Here is a 24,317-nt window from a genome sequence, read left to right on the forward strand (position 1 = left end):
ATGCTTTGTTTTTGGTATTTGATAGATTATCCTGTCCACCAACATTGCAGAGAGCTCCGTCACAGTTCCAGATGTCAAATATGGTAAGACACTTCTCTGTTTTCCCCACAACGTAAACTGTAATGTTTGCAGGTGTATCTGCCTCTCAGGAGTTGATCTTCCTCCTCCTCCCCATCTCTTCCACTGTTGGGAGGAGAGAAGTTAGAAGAGTAGGCTCATACAATTTCCCTGCACTTGTGGTTTACCACTTCTCCTCCTCTGGGGGGGCCTGGGGTTGCCCTGAGTGGGGAGTTTTGCAGCAGGAGGGAGGGGGTGGGCTGGAGCTCAGCTCATCTGTCACTCAGAGTAGTTTAGTGTGGGGTCCTGTGTCACCTGGAAGAGGAGTAACTCATGATTGGGTGTTCTCTGTATTTGCCCTTGATCAAGTGTGTGATGGCTTTACTAAGGAAGTTTCCAAGTTCATTAATTCGTAGTTTAAAGCCTCACATGTGCCAGGCACTGTTGTCGATGGTGGGGGAACAGTGATGAATAAGCCCAAGCCCTGTCTCACGGGGGCTGCATTCTGGTGGGAGAGACAATGAGCAAGCAGAAGTGTGTACCCTTTCAGGGGAGCTCAGTGCTGCGTAGGAAGGTCCACGAGACGGTGGATTACAGTGACTGGGACAGAGTGATATGGGACACCTCACTGAGGAAATGGTATCTGAATGGAATGGGGAGTGAGCCATGAGAAGACGTGGTTCAGGCTTACGGAATGGGTTGAGGAGCAGCAAGGACAGCATGGCTGGACAGATAAACACATGAACTTGGGAAATGACAGTGTCTTGTGTCTATTCCTGGGATGATTCTAGGTGCTGGAGAAATAGTAAATAAGCAGAAGTCTCTGTTCTCAGGACACCTTCAGGGGTGGGTAACTGAGAGACAAAATAGAGACATGTAGTGTGTAAACTGATGGTGGAATAGGAGGAAGGAGATGGGGGCAGGGAGTAGTGGTGAAGGGCCCCTGACTTGTCAACAGAGTGGCCAGGGAAGGGGTGGATGCATGGCACAGTGTTTCCAGGAGGAACAGAGAGTGCAAAGTCTATGAAGCAAGTGCAGAAATGAGCAGGGAGGCTGGGGAGCTGGACCAGGTGAGCCGGGAGGAAGTGGTTGGAGAGAGGTCAGGGAGGTAAAGGGGAGGGGTACCTGGTCATGCAGGGCCTTCTAGGGCTTCAGGTTTTGCTGGTGAGAAAGTATTTTTAGAATAAGGATGACATTGCCTAAAGTTGATTCATGAACAGAGGACAGTGGGGTGGAGGGGCTGAGTGAGGAGGGTGGGCAAGACTCTCAGTGGTGGTTTACAGTGGGATGTCAGTGATAGGGACATAAGGAGTGGCCAGTAGTGGAGAGGTGTGCTTGGGGGATCTGGTGTGGGTTAGTGGGAGACACTGAGCAATAAGGCTGAGATGCCTGCTGTGTGTCCAGTAGTAGTTGGCTGCGTAGGCCTGGTGACCAGTCAGTGGTGAATGGCCAGGCTCCCATCGAGTGCGCACGGGGAAGGCATTTCTGGTATTGAAAGATGGGGGGTAATGAAGAGCTGCAGGGGGGGCAGCTAGCAAAGTCCTAGAAACCAAGTCAGAAAGTGTTTTGAGGAAGATGGGATGGACAAGCATGTCATGCTGATGATTGATCAAAGTTGAAGAAAACTGGAAATTGGCTATGGATTTAGTAATATAGACGTCATTGGTGACCTTGACCAGAGCAGTTTTGCTGGAGGTCACAAAGTGATGGGAGGAGAGAGCCATTGGAGACAGTGAAGTCAGCACTCCTGTGGCATTTTGCTGTAAAGGGGAACAGAGAAATAGCTGAAGGGCAGCTGGAGCCAAGAGAACACATTTCTTGCACCAATAGGAGAAGCAGCACTTTCCCTGGGTGATAGGAAAGGTACAGAGGACAATGCAGGGGAGAGGGCCCGGTTCCTGTGGTTTCGTTCTTGTGAAGGGCAGAGGGGATGCAACGGGGCCTTGCAGGGGTGCTTGGCCTCTGTGTGCGTGTGGGCAGTTTACCCAGGGTAAGAGGGTGGGTGCCCGAGGGAACTCAGTCCTTGACTGCCTCTGCTTTCTCCCGGTGAGCCAGAGACATGGCCCTTAGTGCACAGTCAGAACGGGAAGCCGTAGGGGTTTGAGGAGGAGACCCTAAAGAGTGTGTGTGTGGAGGGTGGTATGCCACAGGCTGTGTCCCCTGATGACCACTTGAGCCTAGTGGCCAGGAAGGGAAAAGGGACAGTCACCCTGCTGGCCTGATTGGTTTGTCCTCCTCTGGCTCTGGGGACTGCGCAGCGGAGGTGGGGAGCGGCAGTCAGCTGGGGCCACAGTCGGTTGGACGAGAAGATCAGAATGGGTGGGCACAGAGTTGAGGATACTTTCAGGGCGTGTAGCTGAGGTTAGGTCAGCAGGGATGGGAGAAGAGGAGGCGGCAGATTGTGGGGCCATCTGCAGGGATAAAGGATTATGGGGTAGGCTGGAGACAAGCAGAGGAAGGATAGTTCTGGTTCACAGTAAGAGGGGTGCTTACTATCAGTGTGAGGCTGGTGTCTGGTGTGGCCCTGGGTAGGAGCTGCTTGAGGGTGTGGGGGGTGGACAGGATGATCAGAGGAGGGAGTCAGGGACCTGGGATCCTGGGTGGCCCTGGCATTGTTTGGTGGCCGTGGAAGTCACTAAAAATTCTGGTGGGAGTGGAGTGGTGTTGGAGGGTGTGAGGACCAGGGAGCCAGGAGGGAGACGGGGGTGGTGGTGGTGAAATGAACGAGACAGAGGTTTTCCAGGAGGCAGTGGCCGTGAGGACACCAGCTGCTCCTTCAGGCTCAGCGTGTGAGGGTCAGGGAGAAGAGGGCACCCTGCCTGCCAGCATGGCCTGCTTTCTGCAGTCGGGGGGATCTGTCCAGAGGGGACTTGGAGGGGCTTCTGTCAGCTGGGTCTCACAGAGGAGGGCACCAAAGCCCAGGGAAAGTGAGCAGTGGCCCACCCCCTCCTCCCACCTTCCCCATTGGAGCCCTGCAGTCCAGCACTGTTGCCACTTCTGTGCTGCTGTCTTTGTGCCCCTCTGACAATGCGCTCTTGGTGCAGTCCACATGGGCTCTTCTGTGGCACGGCACGTTGGGTCTTAGGGCTTATGTGGTTTATGCCCAGAGGCTCCCAGTCCTTAGAAGAAATAACGTGAGCCTGAGCAGTAAGGAGGGGCCAGTGCATTTCCAGAGGCTTCTGTGTGTGCACTGATGCTAAAGACTGTATGTTTCATACTGTTCTGTCACTATGCATTGTGATTATTGCACAGTTACTTCTTGTTAGCATGGTGTTTACATTCCTTTTTTTAAATGACAGTTATAGATTTTTGTTTGACTAGAACTCTGGTTTGTGATGAAGATACGAATTATCAGAGTCTGCGTTTGAGTTGGGCCTCTAAAACCAGTTGTAATCAGAGAAAAGGTAAGGCATTTGTGTTCTATGGTAATGAATTGGTGGCACATTCAGGTGTCTAAAAATTTTTTTTGTATTTGTTACTCTTTTGCTGATATTTTCTTTATTGGAACCAGTTTTAAGTTTTCAGCAACAATAATTCATATCATCAGACTCTTCATTTAAATCTGATTCTCTCCTCATCCATACAATTAGGTGACAGTTTTTGTGTGTAACAGGCAAGCATCTGCTCATCTTAACACTACCAGTTTTTGCAGTGAATTCAAAAAGTAGAGGATACTTACGGAGACAAAGTTAATTTTTTTTTTAAAGATTTTATTCATCAGAGACACAGGCAGAGGGAGAAGCAGGCACCCCACAGGAGCCCGATGCGGAACTCAATCCCAGGACCCCAGGATCACAACCTGAGCCTAAGGGAGACGTTTAACCACTGAGCCCCCCAGGTGCCCCAGATGTGAACTCATTTGATCCTCATCCCACCCTGTGCCATAGTACACTGTTAATACCCTCACTTAATGGTGTGGCTGAGAGCTAGAGAAGGCGTGGTGGTCTGGGCTGTGCTCACAGTGCTGGTGCTGCTCTACCTGGGCCCATGTCCTTAACACGCGCCTCTGCTGCCTCCCCTGATGCTGCTCACCCAGAGGTGGAGCAAGACTGAATGATTGAGCAGCCCTCAAGTACAGGCAGAAGCAGCTTCTCATTTGGCATCGTGGAAAAACTGGATGTTGTGTTATGTACTTCCCTACCCAGAAGTGCCCCCCAAACAACCGATGCTCAGAAAAAAATGACTAGAAATAAATACACAGAAGTGTTACATGATTATCTTTGGGCCAGTCTTGAGATTATAGAAGTTTTAGCTTTTGTCTTTTTGTATGTTTAAAATTTCTGTAATAATTCTTTCTCTTACAAGAAGTCGCAAAACTAGTCCATTGAACGCTCTCCCCAGTGTCTCCCAGCTTGTCAGCAGGGACCTCTGCCTGAAGCGGAGTCAGGCCCCAGGCCTGCATTGCGCAGGTTTATCCTGAGCTTTGGTGCGTGTTTCTGTGCAGTTTGAGGCACATGTGGACTCATGTCGGCACAGCCGTCAGAACACAAGACCTGTTCTCTGTTCGCTGCCTAGAAGGGCTGCCTGGTGCTGCCCCTTTCTAGTCACATCTGCACTGCTCTCTCTCTGCCAACCACTGGTCTGTTTGGCATCCTCCCATGGTGAGGATATCGTATGTATGGAGTCACGCAGCAGGCAACTACTGAAATGAGCTTTCTTCATTCACCATAACCTCCTTGAGGTCCGTCCAGGCTGCCACCATGTCAGCAGTCCTGCTGCTGCTGCGTCCCCTCGTGCACTCGCCCCTGGAAGGACATCTCAGTATCGCTGGTTTTTGGCAGTTACACAGAGGGCCACTGTGAATATTGATGTGCAGGTTTTATGTGGACATAAGTTCTCAGTTCTTTGGGATAAAAGCCTGGGAGTGCAATTACCGAGGGAACACAGGGAGCATGTGTAAGCATGTGTTTTGTAAGAAACTGCCCCATGCTGTTTCCGTGGTGGCCTCACCATTTCATGGTCCTACCAGCTGTCATTGCCCGCCTGCCATGACACCGCTGCTCTTTGCCATGGCCTTTCTGAAGAAGTATTGTGCCTTGTTGTGATTGTGTTGGTAGAGGTGACGGCTCTTCTGTGCTTATTCGCCATCTGTTTCTTTCCAGAGAAATGTCTGGAAAGAAATGTTCGTGTCTTTGCCCAATTTACAATTGGACTGTGTGCATGTTGACTGTTGAGTTTGGGGGTTCTCTGTGCACCTGTGATACCAATCCTGTGTGAGCTGTTACTGTGTGGTTTGCACGTGTTACTCAAATTCTGTTCTGTGCTGTGTCTCCTCATCCTCTTTCCAGGCTCTTTCAAAGAGAGTAGTTTTAAATTTGGCTGAAGTCTAATGTATCATTTCTTCCTTTCATGGATTGTGCTTGCATGTCACCTGTAGGAGTGCTTCACCTCGCCCTGGCTTGCAAAGGCGTTTCCCCTGTGTTTTCTTCTCAGAGTGTTCTCACTGAATGTTTTGTGGCCATTTGAACTAACGTGACTTTAAACTAATTTTTGTAAAAGGTGTGAGGTTTGGGGTGAGGTTCATTATTTGCCTGTGGATGTCTGGTTGTTCCAGCATCATTGAATTTTCCCCACTGAGTGGCTTCTGCACCTTGTGAAGTGTCCATGGGGCTCGCTTATGTGGGGCTCTGTCTGGGTGCTTGGTGACATCCTGTTGGTGGAAGTGTCTCTCCCTTCACCAGCAGTGCACTGGTTATAGTGAGACTTTACCTAAAACATATGGATTCTTCCCGCCTTTTTCTCTATTTTCACAGCTGTTGTAGTTATTCCGCTTTGCTCTCCCTGTCAATTTTAAAATGAACTTGTCTGGGTCGCCAAGAAAATCATCTTGTGCTTTTGGTAGGAATGGTGTTAAACCTGTTGGTCAGTTTGTGGAGTGTGGGTGTGTTTATGTTGGGTCATCCGATCCCTGAACACAATGTGTGTCTCCATTCATTTATCTCGTCCATTTCTTTAACCATCATTGTGTTGTTGCCAGCATACAGATCCTAAGTATTTAATTTTACTTGGCATGATTGTAAATGGCATTGCCTTTAAAAAAAAAAAAAGAAAAGATTTTATTTATTGAGAGAGAGAGAGAGAGAGCGCGCGCGCGCAAGAGTGAGTGAGCGCTAAGCATGAACAGGGGGCAGAGGGAGCAGAGGAGAGGCAGGGAGCCCAATGCAGGACTCAATCCCAGGACCCTCCGATCATAACCTGAGCTTGAAGGTAGAACCGACTGAGCCACCCAGGCACCCCAGAATCACATTTTTTTAAAAAGATTTATTTTATAGAGGGAAAGAGAGTGTGAGCATGGGAAGGGTTAGAAGGGGAGGGAGAGCAAGAATCCCAAGCAGACTTCATGCCCAGAATGGAGCCGGACATGGGGCTCAATCTCACAACCCTGAGATCAGTATCTAAGCCAAAATCAAGAGTTAGTTGCTTAACCAGCTAAGCCACCCAGGTGCCCCTGGCATTGCATTTCTAACTTCAGTTTTTACGTGTTCATTACTGATGTATAGAAATGTGATGGACTTCTGTGTGTCGATCTTACATCCTGTGACTTCGCTGAATTCACTAATTGGTTCTAGGAGTTTTTACTTTTGTTTTTAGTCATTACCTTGGAGTTCTCTACCTAGACAGTCCTGTCATGTGCAGATACAGTGCGGGGTAGGTTGGTGGCAGTGCTGGAAGTCTGGACTCTCCCTTGGACCTCCTGGTGGTGAGGGGATCTACCAGGAGAGACAGGTGGGGGTGAGAAGCGCCAGTCCAGACCCCCTCCTCCATCTTTCCTGACTCCAAGTTTGAGGGAAGGAAAGAACCTCCTTGGGCTGCCTCATTTTGTAAAGCTGGGTATTTATTAAGGACACTCTTCTCCCTTGACCCATTCTCTCTGTGTGGGAGAGTTTATTATGTTTTGGGATAAAAGGAGTTTCTGCTTCACAAGCTATACAGTTACAAGAGAAGAGTCATTTATGTGGTCTGTGAGGGCCAGGCCTGGCCCTGGCCTCCATTTCATGTGAAGCAGCTGTCCTGACGGTTGTCTTTGTAGGGGCCTTGGTGGAAAAGCCCAAAGCAGATGGTGACGGCCTGCGCGTGTGTCCTGTCACAGCCGTGTCAGTGGGGGAGCCACACCCGCTCCCACCAACTTTATATTTTGGTGTTTTTATTAGTATGAGCTTTGCATTTGTAGAAAATGTCTTATGTTTAAAATGTTTTAATTTCTATGCCATCTCAGGACCAACATTGGTTTCTTTAGAAATATGTATTGGGGGGATCCCTGGGTGGCTCAGTGGTTCAGCACCAGCCTTTGGCCCGGGGCGTGATCCTGGAGTCCTGGGATCGAGTCCCACATCGGGCTCTTTGCATGGAGTCTGCTTCTCCCTCTGCCTGTGTCTCTGCCCCTCCCCTGCTCTGTCATGAATAAATAAAAAATCTTAAAAAAAAAAAAAAAGAAATATGTATTGGGGGACACCTGAGTGGCTCAGTGGTTGAGCTCCTGACTCCGGCCTGGGGTGTGATCCTGGAGTCTCGGGATGGAGTCCTGCGTCGGGCTCCTTGAATGGAGCCTGCTTCTCCCTCTGCCTGTGTCTTTGCCTCTTTCTCTCTGTCTCTCATGAATAAATAAAATCTTAAAAAAAATGCGTTGGATTTAATGCCATAGATCACCGAGTAGACATCAGATACCGAGTCTGTGTAGGATGACTTCTGACACTAACTTGTATTAAAGCATTTACTGACCTGGTCTGGTACCAGATAACAAAGGTTTCCTTCTTACTTAATGGTGATTCTTAACTATATATTTCTGCTAGTGTTAAAGTGACTAATGCAAAACACTGGATGTTTCCCCTGTGTAGGCCGCGCGGGACGAGTGTCTAAAGGGTACTGTTACAGGCTGGTCCACAGGGATTTCTGGGACAGCTCCATCCCTGACCATGTCATTCCGGAGATGCTGGTAATATACTCTGGTCATTTATAGACCAAGTTTTACTGAATTATCTAAGTAATATAATTTTAAGTGTTTTATAATTTTGATTCCAGAAAAATCATCATCTGCCCAAACTAGTCTTTAATCACAGTGCTGGTTTGCTGTTTATAGAGCACCAGGTGCTGTGCTGGGACTTCACATGCATGTTACATTTCTCATGGGAGGAGTGGTTCCTCGTGTCCGTGGGCTCCTCAGCCCCTTTACAGCTCATGAATGTGGGGTTGGCTGCTTGCTTCCTCTTTGTCTCCCCTTCTCTGTTTTATCTTTCTCCTCCCTCCTCTCCCTCTCCCACCTGTCTTTCTTCCTTGTCCCTCCCCCATCTGTCTCCCCCTCCATCCCGAATCTGTGTCTCTCCCCCTCCCTCCCCTGTCTCTCTCTCTCCCCCCTCTTCTCCCTCCTCCGTCTCTCTCCCCCTCCATCCCCATCTATCTCTCCCTTCTCCCTCCCCCATCTATCTCTCTCCCCATCTTCTCCCTCCCCCATCTATCTCTCTCCCCATCTTCTCCCTCCCCATCTATCTCTCTCCCCATCTTCTCCCTCCCCATCTATCTCTCTTCCCATCTTCTCCCTCCCCACTGTCTCTCTCCCTGCTTCCTTCCCATCTGTCTCTCTCCCCTTCCCTCCCCCATCTGTCTCTCTCCCCTCTTCTCCCTCCCCCATCTCTCTCCCCCCTATCTTCTCCATCCCCAGTCTGTCTCCCCTCCCTCCCCTATCCGTGTCTTCTCTTGTCTCTCTCCTCCTCCTCCTCTCACCCTCTGTCTCCCTCTTTCTTTTTCTCTCCTCTCTTCTGCTTCTGTGTCTGAAGTACTAGTCATGTGGGTAGGTTAATTATTTCCTTATTTTATTATTTCTCAATTTTTGCTTTTTTCAGCGTTGTCCCTTAGGAAGCACAGTATTGAAAGTGAAATTGCTGGACATGGGTGAACCAAGAGCTTTGCTGGCAACTGCCCTTTCTCCACCTAGTCTGAGTGATATTGAACGAACCATCCTTTTACTAAAGGAGGTATGTGTGTCTGATGTACATCAGTGTTGGGAAAAGCTAAGATTTTGTTGGGTAAATTTTAGAAGTTTCATAATGTGTGGGTATCTTTAAAGTGTTTTGATTATCATAAAAGAATCAGCATTTGCTTGAAAACGTGTAATGCCTCATTGTTGACTGCAGACTCCATACCTGTCATTGACCTACATTCGTTAGTTGTCCTGCTGAGGCCCTTAGCTTTCCAGGGCTTTGCCTGCCTGCTGTGCACTGGGAGAAGAGAGGTGTAGGATGGGATGCAATGGTTATTCTTGAATATACTTTTTTGCAAATGTTAAAGTAATGAATGCCAAATGGCGTTTGCATATTTCTTCTTTGAAGGCCATGTGGGACGAGCGTAAAGGGCAGTGTTGGAGGGGGTTCTGGGGCAGTTTCACCTGGCCACATCTGCCTGTGGTGCCCATCAGCTCCTTGACTCTTTTCCTGCACTTCTGTGTGCAATCCATACTGGCGCTGTTTCCTTCTCTTGCTGGAAACAGCTTTGCCTCCTCCGATTCTTCGACTCTACACCCTGCTCACACTCTGCACACTTGCTGATTGCACCCTGGGCCTTGTTCTGCATACCTCTTTATGGGGCTATAGATATTCTGCTGCTAGCCCTGAACTTGGGGATGTTCTGGCATTTTGCTGTTGATTCCTGTATTGGTTTCTCTGAAATACACTTTGTTAAGTTAAGGAGGTTTCTCCCTATAGGTAAATAAGTTGAATTGTGACCACCATGATGTGGTAGTTAGGTCTTTGGTTTCATATCATGCATGCCATATTTGTTAAATTGTAAATGAAGTAGACTTTTGTGGGAGTATTTTGAGTGTTACCTTGCAGTGTCACCCTTTTAAAAAAGTAATAAAATGTATTCTAAGTTACTAGAAGCAAATTAAAAAAAATTTTTGGTAGCATCAGTTTTTCAGAAGTCAACTTAGATGTCTTTTAGGATCTTAATCACTGGAATTTGGTCTTTATTTCCTGTTTAGACTCGGTACCTTAAGGGAAAAAGAGAAGTCAGTACTTGCTAACGGGGCTAATTTGTTTCCTAAAGGTGGGGGCACTTGCAGTGAGTGGACAGAGAGAAGATGAGAACCCCCATGATGGTGAACTGACCTTCTTAGGAAGAGTTTTAGCCCAGCTTCCTGTTAATCAACAACTTGGTAAACTCATAGTTCTTGGACACGTATTTGGATGTCTAGATGAATGTCTTATTATAGGTAAGTGTGAGCGTACAGAACTCCGCTGGAAGGGTTGTGGAATGCCACTTGAATGATCTTGCCTCATCTTTGTTTTTGTGTTGTTAGCGGCAGCTCTTTCTTTGAAGAATTTTTTTGCGATGCCTTTTAGGCAGCATCTTGATGGATACAGGTACATGACATTCTTATCTTTAAAAGTCACTTTGTTTTAATGATATGGAATGACACTGTTTGTTATCTATTAATAGGAACAAAGTGAATTTCTCTGGCAATAGTAAGAGTGACTGTATTGCACTTGTTGAGGCATTCAAGGTAAGTTTTCTCTGTGCAAATGAGGAAACAGCTAACAGGTTGTTAGTACATTTTCATACCATAGCCCTGTTTCTGCTGAAAGCATCATGAGGCTTGTTGATGTCCAACATGGAACAGACCATGTTGGAAGAAGTAAATGGGGGTGGGAGGCCAGTTTTATGAAGTTGATTGGAAAAAATTAAATTTGTAACTTTTCAGTGGTCAAAATGTGTTGAAATTAGACTTTAAAAACTTTTAATTAGCTTAATGAAATGTTTTGAAACTGGGTCATTTACTTTTAGACTTGGCAGACTTGCCGACAGAGTGGAGAACTGCGCCATCCAAAGGTTGGTTGTCTGTTTCTTCTGTTTGTGGCTGGTTGTAAGGGATCTGGGGAGACTCCCTGTGGCCTCTCTCTGGGCCTGATCACTGCAGGTGACACAGGAGAGTGCCGGGCCTGAGCTGAGGCCCCTGTAGCCTGTCTCCAGAGAGCGGCAGCCCAGCGGCCATAACAGTGAACGGGCTGTCCTGGGGCAAAAGCCTGTCTCTGGTGGCAGCGGTCCTTTACTAGGGTGACTCTCCCAGCCTGCGGCAGAGCCCCGCTGTGTGGCTGGCCGTCCACCTCTGAGTCCCCGTGATCCACCAGAGGGTCAGGAACCACCTGGGCGGCCAGAGCTTAGTGCTTGCAGCTGGGAACCTGGAGGTGTCTGTTCCTAAATAAGAACCCTGAAACCTTTCCTCTAGGTGTTGTCAGCTAAGCTTTAGAGAATAGGCCTACAAGAATTCAACACGTAGGCCTTCATTTTTTTTTTTTTTTCCTGTCAGGTTTTGTTCTAAACTGATGAGATTCAAAAGACTGTTGATGGGTTTGTGTGTTTAAATTTGCCATGCCTAGAGGCATCCCTATAACAGGTATCTGCGTTAAGGTTAAAGCTTCCTTTTAAAGAGTCCTCATTCATTTGGGGAATATAAATAATAGTGAAAGGGAATATAAGGGAAGGGAGAAGAAATGTGTGGGAAATATCAGAAAGGGAGACAGAACGTAAAGACTGCTAACTCTGGGAAACGAACTAGGGGTAGTGGACGGGGAGGAGGGCGGGGGGTGGGAGTGAATGGGTGACGGGCACTGGGGGTTATTCTGTATGTTAGTAAATTGAACACCAATAAAAAATAAATTAAAAAAAATAAAGAGTCCAAGAGTCAGCCATGATTTTTCTCTGGTCGTTTTGACATCTGTTTTCGGGTGATGCAGATGTATTATGGTAGCCAAATTTGCTCTAATTTGTGAATTAACATGGAGTATTATTTATTTAAAGGATGAACTTGACTGGGGGCGGTTACATTACGTTCAGATCAAGAGGATCAGAGAGGTGAGTTGTGAGTTCTGTGGATGAGAATAAAGATGGTGCGTCCAGGGTGTGTGAAGTGCCTGTGGTATGCAGTGTGTCAGGAGTGCTCTGACTTCGGGGTTGGGGGGTGGGTCTGTGTACACGTTGCATATTTATGATACAGTTTTTGTATTCTGTGATTCATGAATATTTACATTTAAGTATAATATGCAGTACATCTCTATACCTGTATATATGATTATATGTATTTAATCCGTTTTATTTAGTAGTATAATTTCAAGAGTGATAACATCATTTCCTCTACATTTCAAGAGTGATAACATCATTTCCTCATTCTGAATATCGTGTATTTTGTCCTCTCTGATTCTTGATTAGATATTTGTGTTCACAGGCTATCCTCAGGCCCAGTGATTTGATAGAAGGACTCACAGATCTCAGAAAAGCTATTCTACTCATGGTTATAGTTTACTATAACAAAGGGTACAGGTTCAGATTAGCACAGGCGAAAGGCACATGGGGAGAAGTCCAGATGACACCAATATGCAAGGACCCATTGTCTCCCCTGCAGGCTTGTGGGCATGGCCAGCTCTGCCAGCAGCCATGGGAGTTAGCACCTGTGAAGTGTTACCAACCAGAGAGGCTCACTTGGACCTCAGTGTCCAGGATTTTATGTGAGGGTGGTTATGTAGGCCTAGGGCGCCCACATAGCTGACCCTAGTTACTTAGTGGCTGTCTTCTCCAGAGGTCACACGGGTACTACACGGCAGCAGTGCCTCCACCATAAATCCTGTTGCTCCTGGAACTACTACTAGTCAGCCCCAATGCCTCAGGCAAACAGGACACTATTGAGGCAGGATGTTCCAAGGGCTGAGAGGCTTTGTCCCAGGAACCAAAGGCGGCTTTGGAATGAGCAGGGTGTGGATATCTCAAGGCCTGCTGTGAGTTAACCCTTCACTGCTCAGTTTGCACATGCTTAGCCTGGTTTAGTTTCAGAGGACTTACTCTTGGCTTGGTTTGTCCGTCTTACTGTGTAGGTTTTTTAGGGGAAGTGTAAAGTTAGAGGTTTTTTAAAATTTAATTTTTTAAAAAGATTTTTATTTATTTATGATAGAGGCAGAGACACAGGCAGAGGGAGAAGCAGGCTCCATGCAGGGAGCCCTACGTGGGATTCAATCCCGGGACTCCAGGATCACGCCCTGGGCCAAAGGCAGGCACTAAACCACTGAGCCATGCAGGGATCCCCACCCCTTTTCTTTTTTTTAATTTTAAAAATCAATTTTAGGAGGGGTCTCTGTGTGGCTCAGTAGTTAGCCGCCTGCCTTAGGCTCAGGGCGTGATCCTGGAGTCCCGGGATTGAATCCCATGTCGTCGGGCTCCCTACATGGAGCCTGCTTCTCCCTCTGCCTGTGTCTCTGCCTCTCTCTCTCTCTCAATCTCTCTCTCTCTGTGTGTGTCTCTCATGAATAAATAAATAAAAATAAAATCTTTAAAAAATCAATTTTAATTGATTTTTACTTTTTTCTATTAATTTAGTTATTTGTCTCTTGATTTACTATTTTAGTCTTTCTGATATGAGTATTTAATCCATTAATACTTCTGGTTTTTCAAGTTAAAAAGTATTTAAAGCTGTGTATTGTTTGCACAGTTTAGTCACATCCCTTTGATTTTTGATAAGTAGGGGCTGTCATTATTCCTTTCTCTAACTTTTTTTAGTGTCAGATTCCTCCTTGACTGAAGAGTTTTTAAGAATGGTATTTGAATTTCCACTTAGAAATACTTTTGAGGGACCCTGAAATTACTGTTATAGCATTTTAAACAGTACATAGTCTTTTAAAAATTACACTGATTCCAGAAGAAGTTGTGTTTCATTTTGTGTACAGCCACATTTCAATTTAACATAACAGTAATTCAACCCCATGTTGCTAGATCACTAAGTGTATAGGCTGTGTTGTGTGTGTGTGTGTGTGTGTGTGTATGTGTGTACAAGTACTATATCACATCTATAGCATGACAATTCTAGGTTAAGACAGAAAAGGGGACGCCTGGGTGGGTCAGCAGTTAATTGTCTGCCTTCAGCTCTGGGCATGATCCTGGAGTCCCAGGATCGAGTCCCACATCAGGCTCCCTGCATGGAGTCTGCTTTTCCCTCTGCCTGTGTCTCTGCCTCTCTCTCTGTGTCTCTCATGAATAAATAATAAATGAAATCCTTAAAAAATATTTTTGATATATTGTTTTGTGGTTCATTTCAGATTTTATTGTATTTTGGTCAGAAAAAGTGACTTGCATACTCTTAGACTGATTTTTAACTAGAGAAGTCCTATGTGACCACAGCCTTAAGAAAACTTTCCAGAACACGGAAGTATATAGGCTGACATGTGGTTTATGGGCTTGGTCCTTCCTCTCATGTTCCAGGCTTTTCCACCTTACAGGTCATGGCTTTTAAGTTTTTTTGTCTTTCTAGTTCTTTTCAGTTTTTTTCCAGTTAACATTCACACCTGTGGTTTGTATGTTTTTTTTTTTAAACTTCTTTAGTTTATTGAGATAATTTTGTGGTAAAATAATTCATGAACCACTTCTAGGTATGTGGGGTTGTGTATTCTCATGTATGCACTTTGAAGTTTGATGTTTTGTGTCAAGTGGTTTTATTGCAACTGGGTGATTTGATCAGAGCAGATGTTGAACCATTGGTCAGCTTGTTTCTGTTTTTGTTTTTTATTCAAATTCTAGATCGTTAACATATAGTATAGTATTGGTTTCAGGTATAGAATTTAGTGATTGATCACTTACAGACAACACCTGGTGCTCATCTGAGCAAATGCCCTCCATACCTGTCCACCATCCATGTCCCTCCATCAACCCTCAGTTTCTTCTCAGCTTGTTTTTGTTTTTAGGAATTTATTTATTTATTTATTTATTTATTTATTTATTTGAGGCAGGGAGGGGCTGAGAGAGAGGAAGAATCTCAAGCAGACTCCACACTCAGTGCAGAGCCTGACATGGGCTCAATCTCATGACCTTGAGATCATGACCTGAGCTAAAATCAAGAGTTGGACACTTAATCAACTGAGCCACCCAGGAGCCCCTGTTCTCAGGTTGTTTTTAATCACAGAAGCAGTACACATTCAGGGGGAGGTTTGAGGTGTGTAAAGGACTTAAAGCAGAGGATATGGTTCTGGTTACTTGCTCTTAGATCCCCAGAGGGCATTGTGAGTACACGTTTGTAGTGCATGTGTGTGTGTGCGTGCATGCACGTACAGGCACCTGTGCACACTCAGCACTTATAGATGCATATCATGAAATCTGTAAGGTTCTGTGTCTTGTTATTTTGTTAGTGTTATATTGAACATCCTTTCCATTTCTTATTCATCTTTAATAAGATGATTCTTAACAAATGTGATGTTTGATCCTGTAGATGTATGAATGCTTTCCCCATTGTGCACTTATTTTCCAGTGTGTTCACTATTCTGAGTAGCATAGGTACTTTGAGACATCATATTTCAATGTGTTTTTCTTAGGTGGCTGAATTATATGAAGAACTGAAGAATAGGATCTCCCAGTTCAACATGTATGTTGATTCTCGGCGGCCTGTCATGGACCAGGAGTATATATATAAGCAGCGGTTCATCCTGCAGGTGTGCTGGGGTTTCCTGGACATCTCTTCTTATCCTTTTTTCTTACTAGGTGGTGTGGTTAAGAAAGTGCTTATGCCTTCTTTCTGGTACAAATCATGCTTCAAGAGATTTTATTTTAGGCCCATGATACTCATACTGCTCTGGGGGTAGGAGAGACCTTGTCTTGCATAGTTCAGGTTTTCCACATCATGGAGTTGGTTGGTCATCCAGCTCCACACCTAACTTTCAGAGGAATGTTTCTGTAGCACCCAACTACTGTTGTTACTACTTCAAGAGAGGTCCTTGGGTTTTTGCTTTTAAGAAACTAAAAGCATTCTTACTATTATTCAACATGTAGCTATTCCCTTGCAATTGAAATACCAACTTCAGAGGCCATGATCAGGCTAGCTTGTTGGGTGGGACCTTTCAGGGATTGTGCAGAGGGAAACATATTCTAGAAAGAGGCTAATGCTTCTACTTTGGGGGTTTAGAGAAGGACTACATCTGTGTACATCAGCATGTAGAATTGGGTTGTAGGTAGATTTCAGTGAACAGAGTCATGTTGGAAAACATTGTTTTTCTGGATGTCCTATTGCTTTGAGGCTGAGGAGTCTTCCATGGATGTATGTTTCAAATGGTGTATTTTGATTGATTGAAGGGACTCTTTGCAGAGCGCTTTTTAGAAACGCTTATTGGGGGATCCCTGGGTGGCGCAGCGGTTTGGCGCCTGCCTTTGGCCTGGGGCGTGATCCTGGAGACCCGGGATCGAGTCCCACGTCGGGCTCCCGGTGCATGGAGCCTGCTTCTCCCTCTGCCTGTGTCTCTGCTTCTCTCTCTCTCTGTGTGACTATCATAAATAAATAAAAATTAAAAAAAAAAGAAAGAAATGCTTATTGGATGTGCTTCTTGAGGTCTAGAGAGGTGCCTGGCCAGTAGAGGTGAGTATGTTGGGCAGCAGATGGGAAAGTGTGTACAGTCATTCATGCCCTCATTCAGCTCACCACTGTTTCCTAAATCTTTTGAGATAGGCTCCAGCTCCTTTGAAGGAGGACCATGTCTGGAGTGCTTCTGTTAGAGACCGTGAAATGTCAGAATTGTGACTTTTTTGCTTGATTGGTAGAAGGTTTAGTATTTTTATATAAATTCATCTTTTACCTTACAGATGTTTGCTACATAATTTTGGGAAGAGATTAACGTATTGGTGAGACAGATGATAATGTTGCTAGTTTATGAAAATACAATTCTCTTCCAGGTGGTATTGGCAGGTGCTTTTTACCCAAATTACTTCACTTTCGGACAGCCTGATGAGGAGATGGCGGTGAGGGAGCTGGCTGGCAAAGACCCAAAGACAACCATCGTGGTAGGACCTCCATTTCTGTAGTAGTTACTACAGATCATTATGTTCTTCCAGTTCCCATTTTTACAAGGACCTGGTATATTTCACACACCCCCCTCCAGTGAATATTATGTGTGACTTTTTCAAGTACATCTAATTGCTCAGCAGTCTTCTTTCCTTTTTTTGCAGACCTGGCCTTGAAAGAAAGCCTTGAGAAATTAAAAATTTATAGCTAATGTTGACTGATCATGTGCCTCTTTGAAGAGTTTAAGATACTTCTCCATAAGTTTAAGAATACTTAGTTAACAACTTCATTTCACACAAAGTAAAAATGTTAGTGGGATTTAAACTGTGATCCAGACCTGAATGTCTAATGGAATCACCTAGAGAGTGTTTATTTTTAAATTCGTATTTGAGGGCCCCATGCCACAGAATCTTAGCTAGAAGGAATGGCCTAAAATGAGCATTGAAAGAACATGTGTTTTTAGTGAGTCTGATGATCAGCCATAGGCACAGACCATTGGGTTGCATGTGTGGACTGTTTGCTTCCGCCTGAGCACATGGTTACTCAGGATGCACAACTGGAGTACAGCATGTAGGAACTGGACTTTTATTGGACTACTCAGTTCCATTATCAGTTTCTCTGATGATGAGGGATGTAAAGCACTTGGCAGACTTGCTGGCAAACAGTAAGCGCTCAATCATGCCAGCTGTTCCTGTTGTCATCAGTTACTGAAGCGATAGGGCACACAGGGCAGGAAGGGTCACAGATTACTAGAGTGTTGTGGAGGCCTTTGAGGAGCCTAGAAGTTGCTGATGCTCAGGCTGGAGACAGGCGGCTGAGACGCACTTCATATTTAGGGAAGGGGTTTTAATTTAAAAGGCAATCATTAGCTTTTTCTCACTTCTGGGGACTCTGCTCCTGTGGATTTTCAGGGTGGACCAGGCTCTTTTGATTGGCTTCCTTGAATCCCTTCATGGTGTTCTCTTGTCTCTTGTGTACTTGGAGAAGGATCCTACAGGATTGTCCTCAGATGCGGAGCTGTGCTTGCTTCTTCCATCCATGAGACAGTCTGTTTGCCATGCTGTCTCGGGGCCACAACTTGTGTGTGTGTGTGTGTGTTATAAAAACCAGATGATAGCTAGCATTGACCACTTACCTGAGAAGCCCCTTGTTACATACTTCATGTTCATGCTTCTCTGAGCCTCCCGCTGACCCCTTGAGGTTGGGATTTACCATCAGCCTTACTTCATGGGGTGGTTGAGTCCTATGGCGGCCCCATACCTTCCCTTAGGAGACTTGATGAGACACCTTGGAGCCCCGGCACTCTCCCCTACCGCCTTTCGTGGGGCTGGACTGGGTCCTGAGGCATGCAGGACCTGGGTGCCGGGGCCAGGGCTGGGGTCCCTTGTTTCCTGCCAGAGCCAGAGCCTGGAACGTGAGTCACCAGAACAGAAGGGAGAAAGCGAGCTCCCGGGGCTGGAAAAGCTCTTCTGCAGCTCAGTGTGCTTTACTTGTGGCTGTGGTGGGGGAAATGCCCCCTGCCCTAACCAGTGCTAGCTCCCCTCTAGTTCCCATTATTCCTTACATAGGAAGAGTCTTCTAAAGAGATGGATTTAGTCAGCTTGATTATTTTAAGGCAAAATAAAACATAACAGAAAAAGTATTTCTGTGTTAAGACTTTGGATTATTTTAACAAAGAATTATCTCATATGTAATGTATATTATTAAAATTTAGTTATAATGTAAAAGTCATTATTCATGAAACCTATCTATCCATAGAACCTACACTTTATGGTTAAAGCAGTGAATTATGTATTTGTGAACTAAAATAATAGCTTTAGCTTATGAATATTATTACTGTTCTGTTAACTTTGATGTCTGCTCTGATGAGTACTGCATTATGTGTTACAGTTGAAACACATTCCTCCCTATGGATTTCTCTACTATAAACAACTACAGTCTCTCTTTCGACAGTGTGGTCAAGTCAAATCCATTGTATTTGATGGTGCAAAGTAAGTTGTGTATTTCTGTAATTAACTGCAGTTACGAAAGAGCCATAGTGTGTTTGGTATTTGCAGGAACTAAATTCTTACAGCTGAGTGCATATGGAAATGGGTGTCTATTTGGGCTGCTCCACATTGCCTTGGAATGCAGCTTTGGTTATCTTGTTAGCAGTAGTGATTTATCTTTTTCAACCAAGTGAGCTCCTATAGGAGCTAAGCTGGGAGGTTGGTGGTCTGATACCAAGAAAGCTCCGTGCCGTGCAGTGTTGTGACAGGTGCTTGGAGTGTGTGCCAGTCCATGGTTTTTCACGGGGTGTCCCTAGTGATATGTCACTTTGTAGGCCACAAAGATGCCCCAGAGTATGGTTTATCTGCTTGTAATTATTTAGAACATAGATGTTCCAAATATTTTTGAAAGACAAATAACTGCAAAAACTCAGTTACATTTTACCTTATTTTAGTTGCAGATATAGAAAATGAGATACGGTGTGTTTTTGAAGTATCATTTTGAGTTTTTATTTCCAAGAGGGACTGTTAATATGCAGAAAAGACTATTTACAGTTTTAAGTTGACTTTTAGTTTTAAAATTAGAAATTTTTTCTGGTGTTTTGTAAATTGTATTTCATTTATAAAGCTTTGTAAATCTAGTGAACAAGAAATACTTCTACTCTTTCTTTGACTGATGTCCAGTAACCCATGTTGAGCATATTTAGTTCCTTTTCAATTTGGATTAATTCCCTTAAACATTTCAAGTTCTATTCCTATGATTAACATTGATTTTCTCTGTAAGCATGTAAATACCTCACATGACAAATTCATACCCCTAACGAAGTCTGAGTTCTTTTAACAACCATTACAGATTTTATTAATTAAACTTATAACATCTTAAGCCTTTTTAAATATTCTAATACAAATTACACTAAAATTCTTAATCACATTTACAAAATCACTTCTTTAAAACTGGCATCACACAGTGAAGCTCTCTTTCTTGAATACTGGAAGTCCATTTGCCTTGACTGAGGTTCCAGTTATGGGTGGGCTTTCTTTGATGGGTTGAGTGGCCTACAGTCTGGGCTCTCACTAGTCTTTATCACTGGGTTGGATTCTGTGTGTTTCATATTCTTTGTGTCTGAGCTTTTCTTTAAAGGTATTTTAATCCTACATGATTTCTTGTATTTCTGGCTTTTTAGTCACATAGCAATGTCATATCAGTTACTTGGAGAAGTATGTATTTTCTTCTGTTTATAGGCAGTTCTTATGTATCAAGTGTTTAAAGGCAGAGGATGACATGAATCGCTATTTTAAAGGGTAAAAGCCATATTCCTTCTGGGATCACGCAGGGCCTAGTTTAGTGAGGAACCCATGTCGGGTGTGAAGGGCATCTGAGCACAGGTAGTAAGTACATAGGCACACGGTTTCCCCTCATATGAATCTTTCATCCTCTTTGTGGAGTTCTGTAGACATTCGCCTGTTGTGAAATGTCATGGGAGAAGCCCAGGTGGTCAGAAGACCTTCTTTCTGGGCCTTAGGAGTAGTAATGTTCACTTGGGACTTTCTGAGGGAGGAGTTTGAGGTGGGCGGTGGAGCTGGCTGGTGGGGCAGGATGGGGTTGCTGCTCCAGTAGGAGCCCAGTGTAAGCCCAGATGGGACTTTGGAGACTGTGGGGTGTGTGTGAGGCACAGCTGGAGGCCGCTTTGCCAGCAGCTGACTTTGTGTCAGATTTGCGTGTGCCAGGAGGCCAGGTGCGGTGCTCTGGATGGTCCTTTGTGGCTGCCTGACCAGTATGAACATGAGTAGATGGGCATGCAAGAGACTCCTGACTGTTCTGAGCTGCAGTGTTTTGTAGGCTTTGGTCAGGGAATGGTGAAAGAGGGGTCTTTGTAGTTACCTAAACTAGAGGTAACGTTTGAAACAAAGACAACACGTGAGACAGAAGCTCTCTTGGGTTTGGCTGTTGATTGCATGTATAGGACAAAGAAAAGGGGGGGCCAGGTGGGAAGGTCTTTCAAACACCATTGACCAAAGAAGGGCTGTGAGGAGCGGATCCTGGCAGGAGGGGGGTGGGTCAGGGTCCCACAAGTGGGAGTTCAGAATCCCACTGCAAGATGAGCATCATAGAAGTGTGGTCTCAAGTGTAAAAGAAACTGCTTCTGAGGAGGGACTTAGGAGCCCTCTAGGGGAAGGGGTGACAGGACAAGGGGTGAGCGAATTGGCATAGGCTGTAGGGGAGGGAGAGGCTGTGCGTGCTCAGCAGTGAGTCCACCAGGAGGCAGATGAGGAGGCTGGAGGGTAGAGGAGAGCCAGCTGTCCAAGGACAGCAAACTCAGGCCACAGAGGGGCTTGGCACAGGGATGCACACTGAATAGGCTGGCGGAGTTAGGGACTAACTCTCCTTTCTGCTTGATGCTCTTCACTGGCTGTGTCCTTTCCAGGGCTCAGTTACACCTTTCCATGACAGTATTTGTAGGAGTTATAGGTCTGTATGCATGAGTATGTGTTGACCCAGGGGTATTCATGTACAAGCAAATGTGAACTTGAAGCTTTATTTCTTGATACCAAGAAATGCTCAGCAGACACCCTTAGTGCATGCTTGGTTCTCATCCTCCAGAGACCGGGATGGAGGAGCACCCAGAGATGGGAGAGGGGCTGGTAGTGTGGGATGTTCATTAGCATGACTAGGTGGTAAATATGGATAGTGTTTGTGGAGGGAGATCCCTGACCTACTCATTGTGTGATTTTCTCTTATCTGTGTTTTGTTTTATGGTAAAATAGAAAAAAAAAAACAACCCCAAAACTTAAGAAGTTGTCATTCTGTGTTCATTTTGAGAATTAAGATTTAGTAGCTAAAAATTTCATCTGTGCTTGGTGTTTGCTCTGCGTTATCTACGTAATATATACGGTTGATACCTGGTTTTTAATGGTACATCATTGGGATTTTTACTTCTCTTAAGTGAATAATTTTCATTTAAGTAAACACTTTTTGGTTAATTATAGAATGAAGAGTTACTGATATTTCAAGGGGAGGTGGAACTAAAAATTTCTATCTAATCTTGGCAGAAATTAATATGCACTTGGTTCTTTTTTTCAGATGCCTATAGACTAATTTTTTTCCTTATATTTGTGGAGCAGAGCCTTTGTGGAATTTTCACGTAATCCAACGGAGAGGTTCAAAACTCTCCCAGCAGTGTATATGGCAATTAAGATGTCTCAGCTGAAAGTCTCCCTTGAACTGAATGTCCACTCTGCAGAGGAGATTGAAGGGAAGGTGCAAGGAGGGGCTGTCTCAAAGCTTAGGAGCACCAGGTATTTTCAGAAGGCGGTCCGTTAGAACTCTGTCCACCTGCTTTTACAGTTTCAGAGACTGCATTTAAATGAATCTTGCTTAAGCTCACATTAGGAGCACTGGCTTTGCAGCCAGAGTCCTGGTTTCCTCATCTCCTGGCTGTGTGTATTTGCATACATCACTTGATCTCTCTGAACCTCAGCGCTTTAATTCATGTCTTTTTTCCAGTTTTAATACAAAATAATTGCCATACATCACTGTGTAAGTCTAAGGCGTTCAGCATGACGGTTTGATTTTCCTATGCTGTGAAAGGACTACCACAGTACATTCAGCTAACATCATTCTTCTCGTAGAGATACAATAAAAAGTAAAGAACAAAAATTTCTTCTTTTGATGAGGACTCTTAGGATCCGTTGTTCTAACCATTTTCCTGTATGCCTTATTGTATAGTGGTAGTGGTAGGGACTATGTTGCAGCTCCAGAAGCTGAATACTGGAAGTTTGTATTTTTTTTAAAAGATTTTATTTATTTATTCATGAGAGGCACACAGAGAGAGGCAGAGACATAGGCAGAGGGAGCAGCAGGCTCCCTGTGCGGAGCCCAATGCAGGCCTTGATCCCAGGACCCGAGGATCACAACCTGAGTCAAAGGCAGATGCTCAACCACTGAGCCACCTAGGTGTCCCAGAAATTTGTATCTTTTGACCATCTTCCTCCAATGCCTCATCCTCGTTCCCCTACCCTATGCCTCTCATAATAACAAGTCTGATCTCTTTTTCTATGAGTTTTTTTTAAATAGATTCTGCATGTGAGTGAGACTGTACAGTGTTTGTCTTTCTCTTTCTGACTTATTTCACTTAGCATAATGCCTTTGAGATCTGTCCATGGTAGGATTTCCGTGTTTTTTTATGGCTGAATATTCCACTGGGTATATATACCACAACTTCTTTATGTATTCATCCAGTGATGGACACTTAAGTTGTTTCCATGTCTAGGCTCTAGTACATATGCTGCTCTGAACACAGGGATGCAGATACTTTTTGAGGTAGTGTTTTTGTGGAATTGCTGCATCATATGGTGGTTCTCTTTTTGATTTTTTGGGGGGTCATCCATACTGTGTTCCATAGTGGCTGTACCAGTTTACAATCCCACCAGCACACAGGGGTTTCCTTTTCTTCTACATCCACCTCAACATTTGTGTTTTTGGTGATGACCACTCTGACAGGCATGAGCTATTACCTTGCTGTGGTTCTTATTTGCATTTCTCTGATGACTAGGGATGTTGAACACCTTTTCATGTACTCATTGGCCTTTTGTGTATCTTCTTCAGAGGAATCTGTATCCGGTCTTTTGCCCATTACAAAATCTTCTTTTCTATTGTGTCTGTTTAATAGATATGGTATTTTACAAGGTTGTTGAGAAGATTGAGTGGAATCATGTAAGTAATTCTCAGTTTAAATAATAGGGATTGGACGTAATATTAGTTACCTTTCTTCATTCTTAGAGTTCCTCATTTCCTCCATTTAAGCATAGTAGAGTATTCTCTGTTCTCAGCAGAGCAGACAGTGGGACAAAACAGAGATGCAGGTGGGAGTGCCTGGGTGCTGGTCAGCACAGCTGCCCCTTCCTTGCTGAGGAACAGAGGGCTGAGTAGTGACATTCACCATTTGGCAGCTGCTGTTGGGTGTGTGGGTTTTCTTTTTTTTTCTTTTTTTTTTTTTTTTGTGTGTGTGTGTGTGTGGGTTTTCTTCTCTTGGACCAGATTAAATCACCCTTCAGGATTTGTAACAGATGCCTTTGCCTTTGGGTCACACTCTCTGAGTACTGTGTGTAGGAATTCTCAATCATCATTTCTTATTTGTGATGTTTTTAATTCTGCGAGGAATTGGACAGGAATTTGGGGAATTGGTGAGAAAGGGAGATCTGTCCCATCAAGTATCCTCTTGTGGGGGAGGTTTTGAATTCTGAGACTTTGGGGATCTGTAACCCATGGAAGATCTTTTCTAGGAACTTTGCCTGAGTCACTCTTAGTCATAAATGGGTTTGAAAGTTGGGGAAAGGGATCCCTGGGTGGCTCAGCGGTTTAGCACCTGCCTTCGGTCCAGGGCGTGATCCTAGAGTCCCAGGATCGAATCCCATGTCGGGCTCCCTGCATGGAGCCTGCTTCTCCCTCTGCCTGTGTCTCTGCCTCTGTCTCTCTG

General features: G+C 44.9%; 1 protein-coding gene across 7 annotated transcripts in view; it reads left to right on the forward strand.

Annotated features, from left to right (window-relative positions):
• The window catches only part of TDRD9 (tudor domain containing 9), a 107,559-nt gene that overhangs the window by 56,509 nt on the left and 26,733 nt on the right, over nt 1-24,317 (forward strand). For all 7 annotated transcript variants that reach the window (XM_077910766.1, XM_077910768.1, XM_077910769.1 and 4 more), the window contains 13 exons: nt 26-83; nt 3,357-3,461; nt 7,893-7,990; nt 8,895-9,026; nt 10,096-10,261; nt 10,349-10,412; nt 10,489-10,552; nt 10,834-10,878; nt 11,848-11,901; nt 15,396-15,512; nt 16,744-16,851; nt 18,743-18,843; nt 21,964-22,137. In XM_077910766.1, the coding sequence (XP_077766892.1) occupies nt 26-83; nt 3,357-3,461; nt 7,893-7,990; nt 8,895-9,026; nt 10,096-10,261; nt 10,349-10,412; nt 10,489-10,552; nt 10,834-10,878; nt 11,848-11,901; nt 15,396-15,512; nt 16,744-16,851; nt 18,743-18,843; nt 21,964-22,137 (1,286 nt within the window). The remainder of the gene's footprint in view (nt 1-25; nt 84-3,356; nt 3,462-7,892; nt 7,991-8,894; nt 9,027-10,095; nt 10,262-10,348; nt 10,413-10,488; nt 10,553-10,833; nt 10,879-11,847; nt 11,902-15,395; nt 15,513-16,743; nt 16,852-18,742; nt 18,844-21,963; nt 22,138-24,317) is intronic.

Source organism: Canis aureus, chromosome 9, assembly GCF_053574225.1.
Source record: "Canis aureus isolate CA01 chromosome 9, VMU_Caureus_v.1.0, whole genome shotgun sequence".
Taxonomy (NCBI): domain Eukaryota; kingdom Metazoa; phylum Chordata; class Mammalia; order Carnivora; family Canidae; genus Canis; species Canis aureus.